Source organism: Plodia interpunctella, chromosome 1 (genome assembly GCF_027563975.2).
Source record: "Plodia interpunctella isolate USDA-ARS_2022_Savannah chromosome 1, ilPloInte3.2, whole genome shotgun sequence".
Classification (NCBI taxonomy): domain Eukaryota; kingdom Metazoa; phylum Arthropoda; class Insecta; order Lepidoptera; family Pyralidae; genus Plodia; species Plodia interpunctella.
Window position 1 is genome coordinate 10,226,968 of NC_071294.1, and position 25,524 is coordinate 10,252,491.

The 25,524-nt window shown below is 34.0% G+C and overlaps 2 protein-coding genes across 6 annotated transcripts in view; both read right to left on the reverse strand.

Moving 5' to 3' along the window:
- The window catches only part of Pde1c (Phosphodiesterase 1c), a 305,826-nt gene that overhangs the window by 264,052 nt on the left and 16,250 nt on the right, over window positions 1–25,524 (reverse strand). The gene's annotated exons all lie outside the window — the stretch shown is intronic.
- On the reverse strand, window positions 12,104–14,256 carry LOC128669541 (larval/pupal rigid cuticle protein 66-like). The gene is made up of 2 exons (XM_053744448.1): window positions 14,097–14,256; window positions 12,104–12,605 (listed from the first exon to the last, which is right to left on the reverse strand). The coding sequence occupies exons 1-2, from the start codon at window positions 14,106–14,108 to the stop codon at window positions 12,162–12,164; spliced, it is 456 nt and encodes a 151-aa protein (XP_053600423.1). The 5' UTR covers window positions 14,109–14,256; the 3' UTR covers window positions 12,104–12,161.

Genomic DNA, 25,524 nt, shown 5'->3' on the forward strand with positions numbered 1-25,524 from the left:
CATGACAAGTTATCTTAATTTTCCTTATTTAACAAATAGCTTTGTCTAACTATGTCTTTAAAAATCCCGGTATACGATGCGTGTAGGGCATCTCTTGATATTATACGGAGATTTTAGTACCTATAAATTCGATTTTATCCAAACCAAAGTTCGAAAAAAGCCAAAGTGCTTCTTATGTTGTGCTACGCCACGCTCCTTTTTGTCTTGGCAGGGCACTACCGTGCTCCCAGATTGTAGAATTCCTGAAACGGTAAACTTGGTTACAAATTTTACATTGAATAGTGTGCGAAATAAGTTAAAATTTTGGCGTGTGGTCCCGCCTTAGAATAGGGCCACTGCATACCATACATCCGGATGTCATATGAGGCGACTAAGGGATAAGAAGACTTGACAGCTGATAAGCCACAACGACATTCCCAAAGAGGGTTACGTGAGGCAGATGCGTTCGTAAAATTACAGCCCAATCTTCCAGAATGAAAACTCTAGGCTTAAGAACGAAGAAGTAGCAAAGCGTACCAACGTTCAGCTCATGAGTTGCAACCAGGAGAACCCTAAAATAAGAGAGGCTTGGGAAGTCAAGGTCAATGAACACACGAACAATAATATAATAGCTTGTGCTAATACTAATATAGTAAGTATTATTTTTATTTTTTTAGACAGAATTTGGATTTACAAAATTTATAGAATTTTGTGAATTCAACACACAGTAAAAAATATTTTAATTTTTGTCTATTTGAACGAGCGTACCTACGAACTCGAAAATGGAATATAGGGTATAAAGTGAAAGAAGAAATAAATTAAACAGAATTGGCCATAATTATCACTTTCTAGTCACATCTTATTTTCTGATGCGGCGTTGCCCTCGTTTTAGTTTGGAACTTTCCTGAATTTCATCGCAAGACGCTTCGAACTAGACGAAGTTAGGATAACACATGTGATAATACATCAATCAATATGCGGCTGTATAATATTTTTAACCACCGACGCAAAAAGAGGGGTGTTATAAGTTTGCCTTTGTCTGTGAACGTGGCACCGTAGCTGTGAACCGATTTGTATGCGGTTTGTTTTTATTTGATAGCTAATTTTTATGCGGTGGTTCATAGATTTGTTTGATCATAATCGGTTCAAAAGTTGTAGCGAAATGAATATTGAAAGTCGGGGGTTTTTTAATTTGTCTAACAAATAAACTTATCTTATTTTAAAATAAAATCTTTGCCAGAATAAGACCACTTCATATCCTCCCGTGCATGTCGTGAGACTAAGAGATGCCGTGACAGCTTGAGCATCAATGTTCTGACAACTATAGTGATGCCGACTATCGTACGAAGTGGAGGCGAAAATGTATGAACGCGAATTCTGGACAACGACGCTCAATTAAAGCAATGACTGGTAGGTGGCCCGTCATACAAAAAGAGCCAAATCTTGAAAATTTAAAAGTTTATTTTAGACATAAACTTAACACTGGGCTTCATACGTCACAGCTAAGAATGTGGCCAGGAAAATGTGAGGGTTACAGAAATACTAAAAACCAGTACGTTATGTTATTCATAAAATAAGCCTATAATAATCAAACTCTTGTCTCTAGAGGTTCTGACTTGGTTGCAAAAATTAATCGAGTGATCATAAATTAATCGAGTGATCATGCCCTACCCCGCGTCGGCCATGTTGGCCAAGTTACACAAAGCAAATGGCGGACATGAAAAGCAAAAAACCTCCGCTTATTTACAGTACACCTTTGCGGAGATCAAAGTGAATTATTTAGATATTTCTCGATTTTCCAAATATAAAGTTGGCGGCTCACTCGTGAAATGATTACTCAATATGATTTTTTAAAATTGTAGTTTTATTTTATTTGTGGGTAAATGCACAATTACTTACATAAATCAAGGCTATTTAACTTAATTTCATTAGTAATAAGTAGTACAAGATTTAATTACTTCATTCTCTGTCTAAAATTAAATAGCGACACCACCCCGAAGGCAGCCGGGAAAATGCGGAGATGACAGAGAGAGGAGTTGAGAGAGAGAGAGATATACAAATAGATCACACTAACTACTTAATGTCAGTTTCTTCTCTCTCATAAATTTCTTTTATAAAATTACGTAAACCTTTTATTTATTTATGATTATACGTAGGTATGATTAGTTTTTTGTATGTATTATTGAAAAAGCAAAGGCATATGCGACCCACCTAACGGAAAGTGGTCACCGCTGCCTATAGACACCTGCAATACAAGGGGTGTCACACGCGCGTTGCCTGAATAATAATTTGCGTTGCCTGAATATAAGTATTGACGTATTGACAAGGTCCTAGATAAACGTAATGTTTACAAATTTCTCTACTTTTCCAAACTTCTTCAGTGTGACATCAGCTTTATACTGTATTCATTGTAAATGTAAATATCCCTTTATCAGATGTGTTTGGAAAAATGATACGTTGGAATTTCCTAATTGAATTTAAAGTGAAGTCCAAAGGTAATTTGGGGTGTTGTTAAATCAAATTGTAACCCTTAAAATAGAAGGCTTTGAATATTCTGTATACTATCTGATGTTTATTTTATTTATTTCTTTATTTGTAACTTACAACCATCTGAGCGTTTTCCCGATTCAATCTTTAGCCGATTACGCCATTTTATATAACCGACGGCGGCGCACAGATTAAAATTAACGTCAATGTTGACTGGTGCAACTGAGGCTAAATATATTATGTATTTTCATAAACAAAGTACTACACTGTTATTACTTTATTAAAACCAGAACAACCATAATTATCTGTCTCATTCTTTTTAATCACGCAATTTCGAAGTTAATCCTTCGTTACAAACTTGAGTATCATTTAATTAGAGGGGACAGCTGTATTAATGTTGATTAATATCATTAAATTGTGTTTGTGGTTTAGAATATAAATTTTATTTAACCATTTTTAAATAATAATTTGGTCTAGATTTCACTAACGAGAAGTGATCATCATTGTTATGTCTCTCTCATTTCCGCATGTTCCTTGGTGCGTATGCGGCTTCTTCATAGCGAAACCCGAGATCAGCGTAATACGGCTGTGATTTGACAACCGGCCACCTGCTTCCCTCCTTGGGAAATAAGCCATTTAACGTACCTATCACTTCTATAAGTATGTAGGTATTAGAGACCCGCCCTGGTTTCAATCAAATTAATGAGGCATTTACTTCTTCTTAGGGTGCGTTGCACCAATCAACTTTGACGTTAACGTTGACCTAAGCGTAATCGTCATTTAGACAAAAAAAGTTTAATCGATTGTAACTTTTTTGAATGTGTAAATTTTGAATGTGAAATTTGTATAAAACCTTTGAAAGAAAATTTTATGTACGAGTGTGTATGAAATGTACTTTCTCATTGATTTCTTTTTCGATCGCGTGAAAACTGAGCCCAGAGAAATTACATCAATATTATTAATAACTATTTCTTTGTCAAGTTTTATTCTATACAAATTGTGCACACGTTTAAGTTCAGCGCGCACTGGCAATTATTCAAGAAACTATGATCAAAGTTTGTCAAGGTCTGAAGTTTTGGTCTGTCTGCGCAGTTCGACTTAATTACCATAGTGCCAAGATTTTATTTGACTTTTAATAGTGATAGGTACTACAGACTCTGTGGTAAATGATCCATCTGACTAATAGTATTAGCAAGCGATTTTGTATCGAAATCGTCAAAATTTGTACGGAAAAATAATATTTCCTTTTCGTATTCCTCATGTCTAAGGGTCTAATGGTCATTGCGTGAAATGAAACACACACGACTTTGTTGGCACTATTAATGGAGTTGTTTGCATAAGTTGATAATTAACCAGAGTGCAGATTTCCTCACGATGTTTTCCGTCATGGGATGCAAGTGATGGTCTATATCTAACTACTATGATATGAGTCAGATTGGTATACCAACTGATGTGGCAAGAGTAAGATTCGAACCTGGGACCTTTCGGTTCACAGGCGGGAGTCTTAGCCATTACACCACCACCGCTTCACAGTACACAGATATAAGAAGAATATAATATATCGTCAACAACTGTGAGTACTCGCAATTTGAATTTCTCGGTTCCATTTCCTTGAAACGGTGAGACAGGTGCACAAAAGATCTATACTCTCACAGATGTTTGCGCCTGTACTTTGTAGGTAAGTTAATATATATTTTATACTAGCATTGGAAATACTGCAATGAAGAACATGCAAGCACTATCAAACGAACTTAAAAAGTAAAACATTTATAAACTACTAGCAGTTGCCCTCGTTTCCGCCCGCGTGATTTTCCCATATGGGAGTAATTTTTGTTTACGTACAGTCGACCACACATCATGGTTACCTACCCTAAACATGGATATTTATGCCGTAATAATACGGATGAGTTTGCAGTGAATTTGGTTAGGTTGATAGGTATGCTGCTAATTGTATTTCTTCAAATTCAAAATTTCAACATGCATCCAAAATTCCAAGAAGATTGGTTGAGATAATAAACCGTATAGAGGTAAAAAAGAAACTTACTTTCGCATTTATAATTTTAGAAAAGGATATAAAACCTAGGTATATCTTGAATGTGTTAAGCGTTATACCTAAATAAACAAAGTTATTATCAGTGTAAGCCACAAACTTGGATTGTTTACAGCCAAAACAGTAGTGAAACCTTAAACCAATACGGGTTTATACAAAGATATGATAACGTTGTTAATAAAGTTCGCTCTAGTTTTAGTTTCGACGTTCAGGCGAAACAAGTCGACGCTAGAAACTAAGTGCAACTTCTCACTATCAAGTCGATTCGCAGCGAGACGCCGCTAACCAATCACATTGCGGTGTGGTTGTCGTTGCTTCACAATGGCGCACTGTGATTGATTAGATGTGTTATCAATCAATCAATATACATATAATAAAACAGTAAAAAAAGTGTTACTGTACATTGAAGATATTTAAATAAAAAATATTGAGATCGATAGAGAATCAGTAATAGAATTTTAAAAAAATCTGTCTGTCTATCTGTTTGTCTGTTTGTTTGCTCACGCTAATCTCTGGACGGATTTGAATGAAACTTTTTTGTTGTAAAGCTATAAAGCCTGGTCTACATATGAAATGATTTTGAAAACTGAAACACCTGATGGAGTACTATGATGATACAGCTAAACTATAGGAAATATTGGAATGACGCTCTAATAAGAGTTGTTCAGTCTGATGAGCATTTTCTGTTGAGGTATAAAAATCCAAGATCTGGAACACCTGAAGAAGAGTCATAACAGTTCAGCTAAACTATAGAAAATATACTTTTTCAGTCTGATTAGCATCTTCTGTATGTATAGGTATCGTTACATTTGTATGTATAGGTATCGTACATAATTAAATTTCTCTAATAATTTTGACTCCTTACCAAAAATTGTTCGGCCACGCGAACGAAGTCACAGGCATCAGCTAGTACAATATAAATACCAAACTTATCTAGGTATTTGGTCTAATATGACTATGATGTGCCTACGACAGGTAGAAAAAGACAGTTTAGTACCTACATAATTTTTGTAATTTTTGTAAAGTTTTTAAATAAACAAAATAAATATAGATTCATCATATCTATTATAAATAATGATATAGGGACAAATCACTGCTTTACTCCTGATAATATTTAATAGTGTTGATTCTTTGCGTTGAACCTTCGACCGGTTGAAGAGCTTTCTACATTTTTTAACAGGCGTTAAACATTATACTGTAGGTACTTACTGCGCTAGTGCTTCACTGAATTAAAACAATACCTGAAACAAAAAATATTAGAATCAGTTAAATAATCAAAATAAAATGGCGTAAACAATATAAACTTTTTTTAAATGTTCTTATTCAATATCGGTATTATGTAGGTGCTCGAAAATATTGAACCATTCAAACAAAAACTCAGATATAGTTAGCTTGTGTTAATGACCTGAGGTCTATCATAAATATGATAGACCTCGGGTCATTAACACATACATGAAAACGTGGCAGACAGACAAAAGGACAGACATTCAAATTTATATTAATAAGACGTATAGATAGGTATAGCAATATAGACTTGTGTTTACGGTTAGAGATTTGGGCAAATATGGCGGATTCAAATGAATTTTGAATAAAGGGTTGAGGTCACAGGGCACGCATGATATTATGACGATTCCTCTGGTCTTCTATTATTATCCCTCTTACAAAAACACCTTTACCTTTAAATAATTTGAAACTATATGTATATATATATATATATATATATATATATATATATATATATATATATATATATATATATATATATTTGTACATATAAATATTTATATATATATATATATATATATATATATATATATATATATATATATAAATATTTATATGTACAAATCACACAGATTGAATTAGCTAAGCCAAGGTAAATTCCACAGAGTACATTCTGGAATTCGAGACTTGTGTTCTCAACGATACTATATTTCATATGTGTCAAAAAGACGACTATGTTTTTTTTTTAATTTACTGTAATTCACAGCCTCTATGGCCATGATCATCATGACAGACTGCCGACACCGGAGGTTCCGAGTTTTATCCCTTCATTCAGTTTTTAGAAGGGATTTTCGGTTTTTTACTTACCTATAAGTTATATTGTAAAATATAATTGTTTTACCGATACCAGTGAAACTCAAAATTCTTCAAAAAAAGTATATAATTTCAACGTAAATGTACTGAGAAAGTTGTTTACCATACTACAGAACCCTAGACTTTTTATAGGTATGTACTAATTAAGAAAATCCGGTCACATCCAGTTAGGTATACATATATAGTCATCTGCTTAATCGCTACCCTCTTTTTCCATACTCTCCGAGTTACTCCGAAGTTTTATAAAGTTTGTTCTGTCAATATGATTCTTAATTCAATACAAGAGATGTAGAAAAAGTGATTTTTTATAACACTACCGACAAAAATATAGATCTGATGTTTATTATGGAGCAATTTTGAGATGCGCAATCAGATTGCTCTTTAATTTCTTCAGGCGCTTAAACAATAATTGTTCAGTTAGTATCGCATAACGCAAGCCTCGAACATACTTTGGAGCCTACTCATTGTATGTAACCTGTTCTTTATTAATTTATTTTAGTTTTATTTATTTATGTCTAGGACAATCCGCAGTAATAACGAATTTGAATTGAAACAATTTTCTTTGTAAAATTGAATTGTAAATACATGGAAAACTGAGTGTAACGAATGTCCGCACTGACGTATGTCCGTAGGGACCAACCTTTTGGAAACAGTAGGTACATTCGACATTTCCGACACGCGAAAAATAATAACCTCCCACGGGAGACGAAATTGTGGTTGGATTCTTGGAAAGAAACGTGGAGATTCTTTGTAACATTAGTAAGCATAAATGTAATGTTGATTGAGGCTTTCATATGGAAAATAGGAATGCCAGTCGATGTATCGAGAATCGTGTGAGATATCGATGAACACGGTTCTGGCTCGTCGAATATGGCTCTATCTATAAGCATAAAAAATTAAGCCATAATGTAACACAGCATACTGTACCTACCAAATGGCATAATAATTTTTAAGAATAACGTTCTTACGCATACTGGTTTACGCATAACAATTTAACCATAACTAACCTAACCCAGCCTAAAACTTAATTATTCCACATTTACCCGTATGCCAAAAATCAATTATGCCTTAGATCTATTATGCCAAAATCACTATGCCAAAGAACAATAGGACAAAATAGTTTATGCGATAAAAAGTGTCCCCGTCAAATATACCTTACCTTCTAATATAAGTTTATACAATAACATTTTAATAAGTACTATTCAGTTGTAATAATGGCGAAATTGAAATTCATTTTGGTTCATGTGTTGTCGTTCATTGCTGCAAAATTGTATGAAGAAATTATTATAATTCTTCAGTTTTATTTGTATAAGAAAAAACATGTTATCATCCTAAATTTTTGTGTAATAAATGGGCATCCATATAAACTTAGTTGTTAGATAGAAAATTAACACGTTGACTATAACTTTTGTTCATATATCTAACCATTAGAACAAGTTGGGGTCTAAACGACCGCAGGCAATAACACGGCTCTGCGCCATCTTTATTTGGAGGGCTCTCGATACCCGTATATTGGATATTTTCTATTTCTGCAAAGAAATATTTTACCTGCGATGGACTGGAGAGGCATTGCATACCTACGTTGGTATGTAGAGTATTTCATATGGATATTTTTAAACTTTGCTCTGTGCAATCAGTATATATGTACATATATTTGTATAAATCAAAATCAAATTATTTATTCAGAAATTAGGCCTTCACAGGCACTTTTTCACGTAATATTCTAAATTAATGATATTTACCAAAGCCACAAACTACTAGCATTTCGGAACGACCACTGCTGAGAAGAAATGCCGAAAGAAACTCATTCAAACAGTGTTGGTCCCTATTATGCCAGAAGGGCTTACCATTTTTTAAATATAAATTTAAGTGTGTATAATTTTTTATCTGTAATATAACAATGCAAGTACACAATAAAGTACATGGTCAAAAGGTATATTGAATCATATTATGATTGTGATCAAGTGCTGATGAAAGGAAAAAAAATATATATGTATAATTAAACAAACAAAAAACTTTTAACAAAATTATATTAAAACATAAATGAGCTCAAAAGTTTAGGTAATATCTTTATTAATTTATAAAATATAGAATTACGTACCAATATACTTTTTTTTTTTGCCAAATGACATTAAAATAGCTAACAATTGGATAATACAAAAAAGAATTCATTAATATTAAGTGTATTATTGCTAAACACTGGTATCAAATTTTATTCTAGTCGCCTAAAGGCATCTGATATTACTTTTGCCTACCGCTGTCTAATGTCTACATAGTCACGAAAAATAATTAAGTACCCTATTTATAACATCAAATTGTCATACTGTGAAACAAAAAAGGGCTATTTAAAAAATATAATATATTTTTAATAAAAATTTGAAAAAAAAATATGAAAAACCCTATCGCTCCTTGCAATTACTGAGTAATAAATAAAATACCTTTCAACCCATAAAATGTTCTAATTAACACGTCACTCATACGAACGAAAACCTTCCGTGTTTCATTTAATATTAACCCTTCCAAAGCTATGTAGCCGAATAGGGATGTTCGCTGTTAAAGCAAAATGAACCGATTAGTAACTGAGTCGCATCTAAATGCACGGTTTCGAATATATAAATATATGAGTTGACTTTTTTATAGTTCCAAGCGGAAACACATGTGGTCATATTACACACTATTCACAATATGTAAATTCTCGAACAAATTACTACCCGGTAACCATCTAGCGGTGAGTATTTATATACTATAAATACATTAACTTACATAACAAGTTTAATTGTTAGACAAATTAAAAAAGCCCCCGACTTTCAATATTCATTTCGCTACAACTTTTCAATGGCTAAACCGATTTCGATCAAACATATCTAAGAACCACCGCTTAAAAAAACTATCAAATAAAAAAAACCGTATCTAAATCGGTTCACCCGTTGAGGAGCTACGGTGTCAACTACACAGACAGACACACTTGGTGGTCAAATTTATAACACACATTTTTTGCGTCGGAGGTTAAAAAAAGAAAAAAGAAATAAAACTTACTCAATAAATATGTTTTTGTTCATAACTGTACTTTAAAATTCAGAGCTAGCAACATCCCTATTCCGAAAATACGCAAAGTACAGACGCGTACAATATGTTTTACAAGTTTTCCCCGCGGGGCTGTGAGACCCCCAACGGGCTTTACGGCCACTTGAGCGATATTGCGCGACTGTACCATGCCTTGGATTTGATAAAAAAGTTTCCTCACGTATTTCTTTATGAGTTGTATATATCACTTGAATAGCTTGAATATAGTTTGTCTACAAAGTTACCCATATTGATTTTAGTACTTGTTCCGTAACGTTTTTTTTTTTCTTTTCGAGTGTGTGAGTGTTGAAATGGCGACAATTTTTCCCAGACATATTTTTCTAATATTCACGTTCCTGATTATCCTGGAGAAATCTTATTTAATTGATGGAATTTAAAAAAATCTATATTTTTTGGGAAGTTAGACACACACAACAAAAATAATATTGAAGCGTTTTAAATAAAATTTGACATGGATTATAATTTAAGTAGACCGGTATGTACTGAAAAGTAAACTATACGTTATTAGTGAATAATTCTCCGATACTTTCAAGTACTTCCAATGCAGACTTCATCCGCGACCTGATTGCTCCGTCGTCCGCCGTTGTTTCGACGTCCGTCGACGTATCAAAATAATGGCGCACAACGAAGCGGCATGACGCAACCGAGCAATGGAACCGGGCTCTTAGAGATGCCGTTCATGTCAAGCCATGCGTATGAATAGTTTTAAAACAAAAAGTTATCGGATTATCCCTGTGCAAAACTAATACAGAAAATCTAGTTTGAATGACTATCGGTTGGAGCTATTGTTAGTTGATAACACGATTTGTTTATCTGTCTATATGACCATGTAAATATGACACCTGATATCAGTGTCAGATTTTATTCAAGTCGAAAACAACAATTTAAAAATTTCAATTCAAAAAGCTTTTTAATGCTGCTCAAACTGACGTTACACAAATTGTCGATATTGCATTAGCAATTAACGAATAAGAAGAATAATATGGCTCGTTCTATCCCACTGCTGGACAAAGACTTCACTCTTCATATGGTCCATAAAAATAAAATGATGCTATTGGTCTTCCACTTTGTCGAACGAGCCAATTCATTATCGTCGCCGACGCAGCAATTTGATACTGTTACAACACTGTTCGCTTTCACGTTGATTAATGCCATACTATATGCTGATTACTAGACTTCAAAGGGCAGTGGATATTGTAAAATGCAGCTATTGATGGAATTAAAACTGCCAATGTTTAAAATCTAATATTACTGTTTGCTCAGCTTCCTTTACCCTATATTTTATGACGTCATTGGAAACATACTTTCCATCATGATTATCAAACGACAATGATCAGAATTGGTATAAAATTCGATTTGATTTGATCAATTCCTATTTTCAATATTCCCTGTATTTATTGGCATTTTTTAAAGATTTTTAAGACATAATTTATTGTATTGAATGTCAATATATAACATTTATATCATACAAAATGGAAAGCACAAGCAAGATTGATAAATTAGAAAATTAAAAATGCCTTCACATTAGCTTTGAAGTCGTATCTTATCTATGTTTCGAACATAATGTAATCACAAAGTACCGCGTTATCTACATTTGTGATAATAACCTTACAATCATAAACAAAACGTTAGCAGCAATATGTACTGAAACATATTTCCATAGTCATGTTGATCACAGAACATTATAATAAAATTAAATTATCGGCAATTGATTGCATTGCCAATATTGTCATGTTGAGACCGTCAAAGGATAATTTCCACGATAATTTAATAAATAATGTTGATGTCATATTATTATTAGCTTAACCAATGATGTGAGACTCTTCAATCTTCGTTTCATATTAAATATTGGTTAAAAATATGTAAATAGCTTTTTAAATCAAAGTAAACCGATACAGCGGTTGTCCTTAGGGGCAACTTGCCTTTTGTGCTTCTGTGGCACACATAATACATGTTTAGTTTTAAGATTGGTTTTAAGATTAGTTTTAAGATTAGTTTTAAGATTAGTTTTAACATTAGTTTTAAGATTAGTTTTAATATTAGTTTTAAGATTAGTTTTAAGATTAGTTTTAAGATTAGTTTTAAGATTAGTTTTAAGATTAGTTTTAAGATTAGTTTTAAGATTAGTTTTAAGATTAGTTGTATCATCAAGGACGATTTAAGTATCGATGGTTTGCATGATGTTTTGATGACATTATATTGAACATTTACATTTAAATAAAAAGTTACTAATTTTAAATCACTATATATCTTCGAACATATCAAGTGCATAGATGTTATTTAGTTTTCATATAATTACCTATATGCACATACATTATTATGATGCATTATTATTTGCAGCGCGTTTGAATCGATATAAAAACCAATAAAAATCTGTACAACGTGGGAGTAAATAAAAGAATATAGTTCCACTGGTCTATCGCTATATTTACAAGTCAGGTACCATGATCGTAAAGTCGTTTATTTAGTAGAATTTTCCGTAGGCGTAGGGGGAGCCGTATCCATAGCCGGAGTAGGCGAGAGGAGCCGAGTAGGCTAGGGGCGAAGAGTATGCGAGAGGAGAAGAGTAAGCTAGGGGGGAGGCGGCATATGACAGAGGAGCGTTGTACGCGGCGATAGGGGCAATAGGGGCGATGGCTTTAGCAGCGATGACCGGGGCAGCAGCGATCAGTGCAGGGTCTTTCCTCACGACAGCGTTGAAGCCGCCGGCGCCGGCAGCGTAGTCGACAGTCCTGCGGGTGCCGTCGGACTCCAGGAGGGAGTATTGTCCGGCGACGTTGTTCCCGATGCGGGTCTCGGCCTGGTTCTTGAAGTCGCCGGTGTAGGGGTCGGCGACGTCGTATGAGAAGCTGGTGACGTCAGCGGTGCTGGCGGCGGCCGCGGCCACGAGGGCGAGGAAAGCAACGAACTGAAATGGGTATTTGAAGGGTTAATATTTGGAGCTTTGGACTAGAATATATTATACTGGTGATGATGAATGAAGAGCAGGCTTAATGTATGTTGATATTGGGTATGTTTGACCAGTCTCAGCGACATGTGCGATTGTGCCTTCTCCCCACAACCGATGGCTCACTCCTCGCCTGTCCCGAGTGTCCAAATACCTGTACTGTAAGCCATCGAAGTGGCTCGATTCTATATAATATATTTAGGTAGCACCCTATAGCGTTGATTTGCCATCGACACGCAAAGGAGAAGAAGAACGTATATTGATGTTCCCTCGACGGACGGCGATGCTACGGACCATAGCGTAGCATAACGCGAAGTTGATGACGTACGACTTATTATCATGTGTGTATGACAACATGAAAAGTCGACTTGATATATGTTGAGCATATGTTGTAAATAAAAATAGTTCAAATGTTTAAAAAAAATATATTTTTATTAAACTATTCCTTGAAGCAAAATTTTAAATTAATTAAGTTACACTGAATTCAAGTTTACAAACTTGAACGTGTGTATGCATCAAATAGGAATTAAAGGGTTATTATCTGGGCGTGCATCTATATTCATACAAGACTAAACTGATTATTTATCACACTGGATTCAACTGAACATGTTACGCATATAATCCTGATGAATCTTGATCTGTTATATATATTTTAATTTAACTGCAAATATTTGCGCGTTATTGAAGGTCAGGTAGGTATATATTCTAAAAATGTAAGTACCTGAAATTTGGAAAATGAGTTGAGTTTAATATTCAAGATTGTACAATTAATCGCTATGAAACCACTCCTACCAAATCTTGAAAGTTTCGAACAGAAATCTCAACACAAATATTAAAGTTAATAATATTTGTGTTGAGATTTCTGTTTATAATTTAATCTGTTTATATATTCTGTTTATAGTTTAATTTAGTGTTAATAATTTAATCTTAACCTTTTCCATCATTTTCGCATTTCGAAAAAGGAAGAGTAGTTTAAAAAATAAAGTATATATAAACTATTTTTATATACTTATGACTATTTAAAACATCGTGATTTTACTTTTTCGTTTTAAAAACTAACTGTAATTAACACAGTATTGATTTGTTAATTTGAGTATTGCAAAAAAAATGTAACAATGTAAAGGGAAAGATAATGGAGTCTAAGATTTTATTATTATTTATTTATTACGTTCATTTTAAAACATCTTGCTATCTCTGTCTAGTTTAAACAGTAGACTGAAGTATTTTTACATTTCAGCACATTTATTTTGTAATTTCATGACTGGAGATCCCTCCATGGGATAAGTCCGCCGTTGCTAGTGCTTTTTCTGTTTCTGTATTTGTGTTTTATTATGCAATAAAGATTTTTCAAATAAACAAAGTTTCCAAAATTCCAATTGTCCAAAATTTGTTTACTAAATAAATCACGCAAAACAATTGTTCTAAAATATTAAAATATTTTTGATTTCTCACCTTCGCAACCATTTTGAATAATTCCAACTGTTGTTGCGACTACGTCGACAGATCCTGGAGAACTGATGCTGGATTCAGATCAGCTTCCGTATTTATATCATCAAAATTACTTTCTCGGCTCAAGTACTTCAGGAAATTGGCGCGAAACTTGCCCCACTTAAGGTTACCAACTGTATAAATTAAAAATTCGTCAGTCTTGTTATCAGTGATAAGTTAATCACTGTCACGTTTTGCGAAATGTCATGAGTCTTTCTTCTTCTACTTTATGGCTTTATTTGTATGTTAAAAAAAATATATATCACTTTGCTCAAAGCTTTATGAGTTAGATAGTTTTTAGCTTAAATTAATATTAGTTGTTCGCCGCAAATTTAGACCTCGCGAACACAAGAAATATTTGATGTGTTTATATGAAAATGTGAATATGTCAAAAACGACTTAACCGATTTTGTTGCCCCACAAATTTAAAAATACTATTGACCGATCATACATGCCATTTAAATTTCATCAAACTCAGACCACCGGTTCGAAAGTTTCGCGTTACAAAAAATGTATTTTTGCCCCACGTTGATTTGTAGACCTTGCTGGCTCGCTCGGTCAATAATTTTGTGTTTTTATTGTTAATAACACCTTTTAAATATGATTGCAAATAAATAATCTTTGTTCAGCTGTTGTGATATTTTTATAAATTTCTTGACAACCTTCCAAATATCAATGAAAAGTGACATAACTAGATCCTTTCGGTCGCTCATGAAACTATATTATGTAATCGGTTACAAAAGAAGAAAATTTTCTCTTTTTTTGTAACCAGTTAAAAACTAAAACATTTTCGGCCAGCGTAACTAGGTATATTACAAATTGCTTATGTATTTTATTTCATATAAAAAAAATGTTAGTACTGTCCAGTTTAATCTGATGAAATTTTGCATCAGCTCCGTTAAGTAGGTACCTCGGCATCCAAAGGCTGATGCAAAATTTCATCACAATCAGTTACGTAGGTATCAGTAAAGGATGTTTTCATAAATAAAATAAACATAAATTAACGGATTTTTTTGCATATTATGAGATTGAAAATTATGTATATTGTAACTAGCTGTAACTAGCTTTTGCCCGCGGCTTCGCCCGCGTGAATTTCTCTGCGAAAGCGGAACAGACAGACAGGCGATAACCCTGATAAAAGTCGGTAACTCGGTCATTTGCTATGTTTTTTATAGCATACTATAAAAAAATACATTTTTAATATTTCCCCAATCATTATTATTATATTTATCGTTCTCAAAAGCTTTCCATAAGCATTACTTATATAAGACATTACACTTAAGAGAAGGTAAATATCTTTAAATGAGTACACCTGTATCCGTCCTCATCTGTTTTACCCCAGTTAATTACCTGCGTTAATTAAACCCGGTTGTCATGACGAGACGGTCGCTTGATTATTTTTGATAGCATCCCCCAAGCCCTGCGTGTGCTTGGTGTCACGCGCCGGTGCCACCTAACTTAGGGGGCTCTAGACGGTGCCGCGCATCGGTGCCCAAAAACTCAGAGTGACAAGACTCTAGTCCCTCTGAGTTTGGGGGCACCGAGACTAGTCACTAACCGGTGCCAGCAATCTATGAAACACTAGATGGTGCAACGCACCGCTGCAACTAAAATATAGGAAGATCTTGACGATGCCGCGCGCCGCCGGTTGTGCCCCTAAGCTTAGGTCTAGCGGCGCCCCCAATAGGGGGCTCTTTGGCCCTAATCTTATTCAAATCGCGCACGTAATATTTTTTTTGTAAAAGATTACGTGGATACCTAGCATACAGTCTGATCTGCTTTATCACGTACATTTCATGAATGAGCACCCTGATCTGTATTACACCAGGCCCCATGTTTATCTAGCTACGCCACTGCTCTGACAGATTACCCCTCGCTGCTTTTCATTTTACTTTATCTGTGGTCTCATCTGGGCCGTAATGTAAAACAAATGTAGTTAATTTTCTAATTTTGTAAACAAGCTTTTTCCAACTCGTGTGTATTCGTTTAGATATAGGTTAGTATTTGTAAAAGTCATGTCAGATGCCTTCAGGCCACCTTTTGACTAAAGTCGGAGTCTACCAGTAGATTGTTAGTAATAATACACTCGATAAGAATAAGAAGGTGGTAACTGTACTGAATTACTGAGGCAATTGAAAATAACTCAACTATTTTTACCATAATTAGGTATATTCCATAACACATATTTTACCCCTCTAGTATGCCAGAATAAGTACATGTGACACACGGACAGTGGCTGAAAAAACTACTACACGGATTTTCATGCGGTTTTCACCAATAGATAGAGTGATTCCTGAGGAAGGTTTAGGGGTATAATTTATTATGTTTTCACTCGAGCGAACTTGGGACGGTCCGCTAGTCGACTAATTTATAGAAAGGTACATATATAGGGCACAGCAGTAGGTCATTGACACCGGCTGATGCAATTATCTTATCATATTGATACGAGACCTTATTGTTGCATCATATTATAAAGTGAACCGTGAGTTGAACTGCAATGTATTAAGTAATATATATGTATTACGTTGTTAATTTTATGTTTGTTATTTTAAAATTCAGCTGATTTTGCAACCATTGAACATATTTTAAAAAAAAAAAACAAGGCTAACGTATTTATATTATTAGTTTTTGTTTACTTTTATAAGCATTCATAGAAGGACAATCTAATGACAGAAAAAAAATGGTAGGAATACTAGGAAAATTGTTGTTTTTTTTTACAAGAATTCCATTTTAGACATAAGCTTTTCTTGTCGTCGATTTTTAGGATTCCCTAACCAAAAGATAAAACGCGAACCTATTACTCATTCTCCGCTGTCCGTCCGTCTGTTATCAGGCTGTATTAATTCATACGATTGTGGAACAAACAAAGAACTAAGTGGAATTTAACTTGCAATATTCGATTGCAGATAGACAGTATAGTCTAAACTGAATAAAAACGTTGAACATAAACACAAAGCTTTCCAAAATGTTTAGTTTGTTTTTTACTACATGAATGAGAAATTTAGTTAAAATCGGTCTAACGGTTTAGCATTTTAATATAAATAGAGTACTAGAGAATATCGTAAAACAATAATAACTTTTGTAGTTAGAAATATAGACAATTTTGTTCGCACATTTTCGAAATAGGGCTTTATTCAAAGTAATTCACGAGCAACGCTAACTACGTTTAACTTTTAAACGTTATGTGTTAGTTTTACAACTTTTCAGTTGGTTGTAGGAGAAATTTTACCTTAGTATGAATAGTAATAGTATTGTAGGTATTTCTAGATAGCAAAATTATAATAATTTGATACAATATGTGTTTCAAATCTGTGTGTTAAAAAATAATCACGTAAAAACAAAAGTTTGCACCTCAGGTTAAGGCATAACCGAAATCCAATACCACCTACAAATCAAAGATACAAAAATAAAAATAAAAAAACAACATTATTATAATTTATTCACCCGGTAATATCGCAAACTCAAAGATCAAACCCTAAAACTCCTTGACTCAACGATGTACAAGACGTGCCAAATCATCGCTTCTTTGTCCCTCAGGACCGAAGAGGATGACACAAACTCACTAAGTCTGATCTACATTCCCCTCGTTATCCCGTTTTATCGAACGTAAAAATGTCATTACGTAAGTAAAACATTTTTAATATATTTCACGATCCTTTGCGCCCTTAGCAAGCTATTCGCCCAACGGTTGCGCTCGGCAATTGGATTTTTCGATATTAAAAATATCTTCTTTTAATCGAAAGTGTTTAAAAAATTGGTATCTGATATCGTTGACACATTTTTAAATTAAAGTATTACACATAGTGGATTCCACCAGTAAAATATACCAGTTTAAATAAAACAAACGCAACAACGCAGTTATTTTTGACGTAAACTTTAACCTGCGCAGACAAACGCAAAGTACGCAGTTTTGTCTAAACGTAAACGGCGGGCCGGTTAATTTGAACGTCAAATGGGACAGTGCAAATTTTATTACAAACAAAATTTTGCGTCCAGCTTCTTCCAGCGTGAATTTTTCTCCTAAAGTGGAATAGACACGATTTTGATAAAAACTTTTATGAATAGTCGTTTGGGAGTTGATTTTTGAAAAGTACCCTAGGTTTGAACGGGGGTCTTTAATACAAAACTACATCAAAATCAGTCCAGCGGTTTAGCTGTGAAAGCGGAACAGACAGACTTTCGCATTTATTATATTAGCAAGAACGTGCTCGCACTTAAATACGTACAATGTATTTAAGTTTTCGTACAAAATCACCATCTGTTGAATAAACTTCACGTCCACCTAAACAATACACTACTATCTCATGTTTGCCTGGTACTTGCTAAAAACTAATTTAACTCTCGCTTGACTGAAAGTGTGATAATATACGGATGCTGTCGGTTCGTTTGTACAGTGAATTCTCGTTAACTCTGCAGACAAATACCACCGTGGTCTATTGGATGGATTTGTTTGTTCTTGCGACTGAATTATACTGAGTTATATGGCTCAATTTCTGTATGGAAATATTATTTGGACATATTTTTTGACTGCAAAAGTTTTGCCAAGCGACTGGTGATTTATTTCAATTATTTATCTGTCAGCTTACAATATGATAAGATAATAAAAACTTTACAAAATACATAGCCCTTCTCCTATTGCAGCATCCCGTCAGGTTCTTTATTGTTTCACTATTTGTTATAAGACCTGAATCTTGTACGTTCAATTTGAGTGGCACCTTTGACTTTAACCTGTGAGGCCTTTGAGGTGTTTATGATATTATAAAATGGGAAAACAAATCCTTGTATTTCTTGACGTGTTATAAATATAAAATATATATATCTATTAAGCTATTTATAAGTTAACCAATATTGATAAACGACCGGTAATTTGGGCCCGTTATCTGCAAATTTTCAGCGTTCGACTTGCAAGTTGTCATGTCGCCGCCCCGCAAGATGAATTACTGTAACTTACGCTATGGAGATAACCTACAATGTCCTCAAGACCGCAAGGGTTGGATAATTATGAAATTTCGCACTGATAGTTACGTAATATAGCCCTTTATTTATAAAGATTTCGGAAAATCCTTGGGCGTACTTAAATTGTTAAATAATTGAAACTTTAACCCACACTGTTACCCATTTGTTATTATACAGATGGGCCCTCAGACGACACGAGTACTGAGGACTGAGGGCCTTTCGTAAAACATAACTCGCTTATTTGGCTTTCACAAAATCTAATTCCAACTTTCGCAATTCTTTTGGAATGTTCACTAAATCCCAAGCATAATTTCATAGAATTTCAAGAAGTGGGCCCTCAGACCACACGCACGTTTTATTATTTACGGAAATTGAGCATAAATCAACAAAACAAAATACTTTACTTTACAATAAGTAATTTGTTGTCTTACTTTCAAGAAGAAGAAGCGGCGCAATAAACGAATACTCAGCACAGTCTTCAAAATAGTAATTTCATAGTCAAAATATTGCTAAACAATAGCGAAGAAATTACCTAAAAACAGTTCTTTACTATTCTTAAAAGATTTTAATGTCTAGCTTTAAGATTAACATCATCGACTACCACATTAAATAAGTGTCACGTTAGTTCTATTATCAACGCAAACGTTGTAAGTCTAAGTACTTGGAAAGTTGGTTATTTATGCATGGAGCTTTCAAGTTCGGAAGCTCACACGCTACCGAATACAGCATTAGGACATATCAACTCTGCATCTGGGGCATATTTGAATGGAACTCGAGGGAATAGAGATGACGTTGTGGTATCAATCAATGGGATAGAAGATGAATCTATATAAATTATTAGATATTGATTAATATGAGATTGGTTATTCCCTCTCGGCTTCGAATGTAAATTCTTCTACTACTTCTAATTCTTTTATCAAATTTATTCTTCTTCTGTTTTTGTTTTGTGAGATGATAGCATGTTTTATTTTAAATTTAAATTTGCACACCCATAGCCGGTGAAATAAGTAGAATTAAGTTTTCTTGTAACACCACATTGTAAATAATATAAACTCATGTTTTTGCAAATAGATTATCTTTATCTTTGTCCTTCTGTACGATTATTATATGTATTATTGCTAATACTAGTGTTAATACTTACTGACTTAATTTAATTTAGGTTATTTTAAATACGTCGTCTTTAGCTAGATACTCTACTATATTGTGGCGTGTGGTCTCGCTCTTAAATAGGATCACTACATATCCTCACATGGATGTCGTACGTGGCGACTAAGGGACATATAGCCTTAGCAGCTGATAGATAATAATAACATTCCAAAGCAGGGTTAACGATAAGCCAGTTGTAAGTTGTTATAAGATATTTAAAATTGACCATCCATCACTATTTCCCAGTGTTAATGTATGCAATTAGTTGAAACCGATCTCCTTGGAGTTAATATAACCGAGAAAACTGGAAGATAGAGAGAAAGAGAGCGATTTGAATAGTGTGGAGGATATATTTAGCATTTTACAGCCTAGTTTGTACGTCTAGACAATAGTCACCTATTTCTGTCTGATTTTGATTACGATTCTAAAATCTTATTTCCATTCAATCAACAATTTGAAACTAGTTTCAAACCTAGTTTAACTCCGGTCAGAAGGACGAACAATCAGCTGCATCTGCATCAGGGTAGTTTTGATAAAACTTGTGTGAATGACCAGTTCGTGGCTCAAGTTGGACTTCTAGTTATGTAGCTTCTGTAGCAAACTTTATCTTTGAATCCTTGCAACAGTGCCATAGCAATATTTTACTTCACTTTTCATTACTCCGCCGACGTGACGTGACACCATATCTGTGAGTATACTTTTGACGACCTCTGTGGCGCAGTGGTAAAGTGCTTGCCTCTGAACCGAGAGGTCCCGGGTTCAATCTTTTTCTGATTGGCCCGGGCTTTGGATGTTTATCTACCTATATATATGTATATGTTATAAAATATAGTATCGTTGAGTTTGTATTCCATAACACAAGTCTCGAACTTACTCTGGGGCTAGCTCGATATGTGTGATTTGTCCTAATATATTTATTTATTTATATACTTACATCCAGGTCACTGACGGCATCGCCTCCATGTTCAGATTTGGCGGCGTCTCGGGGAACAGTCGGGGAAATGGGGGATCGATCGGGGAACAGTCGGGGAAACGGGGGATCGGTCGGGGAATAGTCAAACAATTGAATTCTTGAAATCTTATATTTTCACCACAGAAATCGTTTAAGTATAGATTATTTTCTCGCAAATCTTAATCGTAACGACTTAGCTAAAATCTCTTCGTCGCCATACGTCTTCTATCTCGCTCTAACATCCGTCCTCTCACTCTCAGCGTTCGAATACACTTAATAAACTCTTTCATTCTTACATACCATTCCCACATTACTAAGTATAATGTTAATATTTTAAGCTTTTATACATATTTAGTTTCACCTGCCTCGTCTATCTTTTTCACCTGACTGTCCCACCTGTTTCTTTCAGTCTGTCTGTAGCCTAAAATTCTTAAATCTTTAAAGTTTAATTACACCTACCTCGCCTGTCGAATAAAATTGTTGTTATTCACGGCTTTTCTGTTTGTATGACAATACAAACAGCCATAATGATTTTCTAATGGTATACCCAGGATCAGCTTCCAACGAGGGGACTCCTCCATAGTTTACTTACTGCACGGACATTTTAACGATAATTTATAAACTTGGGTCAAAAATTAAATTTTAATTAAATTTTAAACAAAGAGTTGTGTGTTTCTTTTTAATATTTCCTGCTGGAAAGAAATGAATAGATAAAACAGTCAGATTCTAAAAGACAATTAACGAAAACGGCTATAAACTGCGGAATACTTTGTTAGGATAGCAACCTGCCCTATTTGAATTAAATAAATTTCAACCGCATCAAGTAATAATTATTGCTCCACTTTAAAAAGTGGATTCGTTGGTTTTTGAAATATTAAAATACTTCAAAAACCAACGAGGTAAACCAAAATGCGACAGAAAGTCGCTGAAAATATTAATTGTGTCATAAAGACAGTGACACATTGCTACGTAAAAACACGCTATGCATTAATATATAATACCTACCAATAAATTTAGAGAATAATCATGTAATTTGTTTATGGCTTAACTCTTTGCATTAAAATATAATAATTAAAAATTTCGATATAACTTTTTGATGTATATGTAACTTCACAAACCTGGTGGAAACATGTTGCTTTTTGGATACTGTTATTATTTTTTAATTAAGTTCATTTCTTGTTCTAACTAAAACTAAATCATTATTTAGTTGTTACTATTTAGTTTTATTTAGCTTTACTTAGTAATGATATTTCATTTGTTTGTTCCATATACCGTGTAAACTTTCAACATAAATCCATTGCGTATTTATGTAATTGATATTATCATAACGCACGCACTCATTCGAAGCATAGCGTAGCTTGATTATTAAGCGCAGTTATGGAAATACGGCCTTATAATATCCGATAAGTGGCGGTGCAATTAAATTAATTAACGAAACCTCACGAAGGCCATAATCGCATTTATAGATAAACAAAACGAATTGGTAAAAAATATACATTTATTGGAAAATTTTCACGTAAGTTTAGAGAATAATCATGTAATTTGTAAATCCATGCCTATTACACATACGTTTTCTATGTGTATTTTTATTTTATTCATTTATTCAATATTCATTCATCACAAAATTATGTTTTTGCCAAACTGCTAAGCTATATAATGGCAAATATTGATAAGATTTTTTACTTTACTTTTTACTAGCTTTTGCCCACGGCTTTACGTTTATTATCAAAGTCGAAAGGTACCTTATGTCCTTCTTACTTCAAACTACATGTATGCAAAATTTCAAGAAGATTGTTTGAGTGGATAAAGCATGAAGATGTAATAAACAAACAAACTTACTTTCGCATTAATAATATTAGTAGGTTTTATATTTTACCTACTTTGACTCACAGTGTACATTTAATTTACTCTTTACGACGAATAATTGGCTATTTTCCAATGTCAAAAACAACCTTTTATATGGAACTAGCTTTTGCCCACAACTTCATATGTGAGTAAAAGTCCGTTTGTTTCCCGTGGGAATTTCAGGAAATCCCTTCTTAGTGTTCCCCTACAATGTTCTAGGAACCTACACACGAAATTTCAGCTTTCTACGCTCAGTAGTTTCGGCTGGGCGTTGTCTGTCAGCCAATCAGTCAGTCACTCAATAAGGCAAGAGTTATATATACAGAAGATATGGAAGCGAAAGTAGAAATATAGAAGCTAAAATCAAAACACCGAGCGAAAGGCAACATAAATAAGCAATTACACAAATCCTGGGAAACTTGAGACAAGTCACAACAAAGCTCATTGATTGATCGGTAGCCAGAGAACTACTTACTGCCTTTTATATAGGTCGCGAACACAGTAAGGATCACTTTATTTGGGTCACAAACTCAAGAATTGGTATCATTTTCAACTTTTTAAAGACATCCTCCGTCTAGATAGATATATATCTATCTATATTATATATACAATTACTGAGTAACTGACTGACTGACAGACAACGCACAGCCGAAACTACTGGGCGTAGAAAGCTGATATATAATATGCCAATAGTTAATAACACTCTCAAATTAATTCGTTCAAATAAAAAGAAAATATTAAAATCGTTCAGCCGTTTGACCGCTAGCATGCCACGGACAGACATACAGATATAGACACGTTACACTTATAACTCCTCTTCTTTTATAATCGGGGGTTAAAAAAGAAGAAAGGGCGGAGATAATGGATGAACCTAACGAAGTTCATTGAATATAAATCCTTGACGAACTTCGCGGCCTAATAGTTAGTTAATAATCCGCTATAACAAGTCTCGAACTTACTTTAGGGCTAAGTCAATCTGTTTTTCCATATATATTTATTTATATTTAAATTCTAGAGTAGTTCTGAACTGCTTCATGTTTAACGATCACCAGAGCCGCCATGAAAATTGCTCAAATTGCTCGTCCGACCAAAAGCATAATCATAAATTTAAAATTTCGCATACTCGAGACAGAAACTCATTTTAAAATATAACAAAGCGCATATAACCATAAAACGTAAAAAAGCGTTGAAATCGTAAAGATATTATGACAGATATTATAAACCTTCCTCAGGAATCACATTATCATTTGGTGAAAACCGCATAAACATACTTGTAGTAATTTTTGAGTTTATCGCGAACAGGACAGACGCGGCAGATGCCTTTGTTTTATAATACGATACATGTGTAGATAAACGTTAACCAAGACCATGATACTGCTAAGAACATAGCCCATATATAGAACATAGAATGGGTTGCATTATCAACTTTAAATTTAACGTGCGCAGAAAAACGCAAAGTAGGTAATTTTGTCCAAACGTCAGGTTCAAATTAAGACGGTGCAAATGCATCCTTAGTTATGATATAAAGAGTCTGTTTATTAATTAACAGAATAAAATTCAGGTCGCAAATACGTAGATATTATATTCTTTAAGCAGTGGTAATAGCAACGAATTCAGACTAGATAAAGTGCTGTCGACTGTACATTTGGAATACTGCCAAGTATTGCTGAAGCGTGAAGCAATCACTCTCACAGCTTATGAGTGTAGGCTTATGGCAAACAATGATATTATGAAGATCTTGAGAATAATATACTTAAAAATGTACTGAACATCTTCACAATATGTATCATTTCATACAGTGCCATACGTATTATATAAAGTAGTATGCATATAAAGGTACATATACAGAGTATGCATATACAGAGAATTGTCACAATTTAGCCATTAAGATTCCAGTGGAGTTCGGTAGAAGATCTGAAGATCTGTAAGGCAAGTCTACTGGCCGATTGATTTATTTGAGCAAAGATGTGAAATGCAGTGTTAAACTCTGAGGATGCTTATTGTTGCATAGCATTTATGCCAATTTTCAAGTAGATCAGTATAGATTTTTCATACAAACTTTACCCCCCAATTTTTACCCTTTTAGGGGTCGAATTTTCAAAAAATTCGCCCCCCAAAATGATTGAATTTGTAAAAAAAACCTGGCTGTTTTAGCTTTATCTTTCATAGCATCTGATGCATTTGTCATACAAACTTTCACCCCCACTTCTTGTCTTTGGGGGTAGAAACAGCAAAAAAGTCACACACTGGTCGTTAAATATGTATACCGTAAAGTTTATTAATCCGTGATGTAGGTATACCAAATTTCATCAAAATTGGTTTAATCGAGGAAGCGTGGAAGGCTTTCGCATTTGAGTATAAATGGTGTGAAAAGATTAGTAGTGAGAACTCAGATATATTTTCGCTATATAAAAACATTATATTGAAGTGTTCTTATTTCTTTGACTAAACCAAATTCCGCAGAAACAATACATTCGAATCAAATCAAACCAC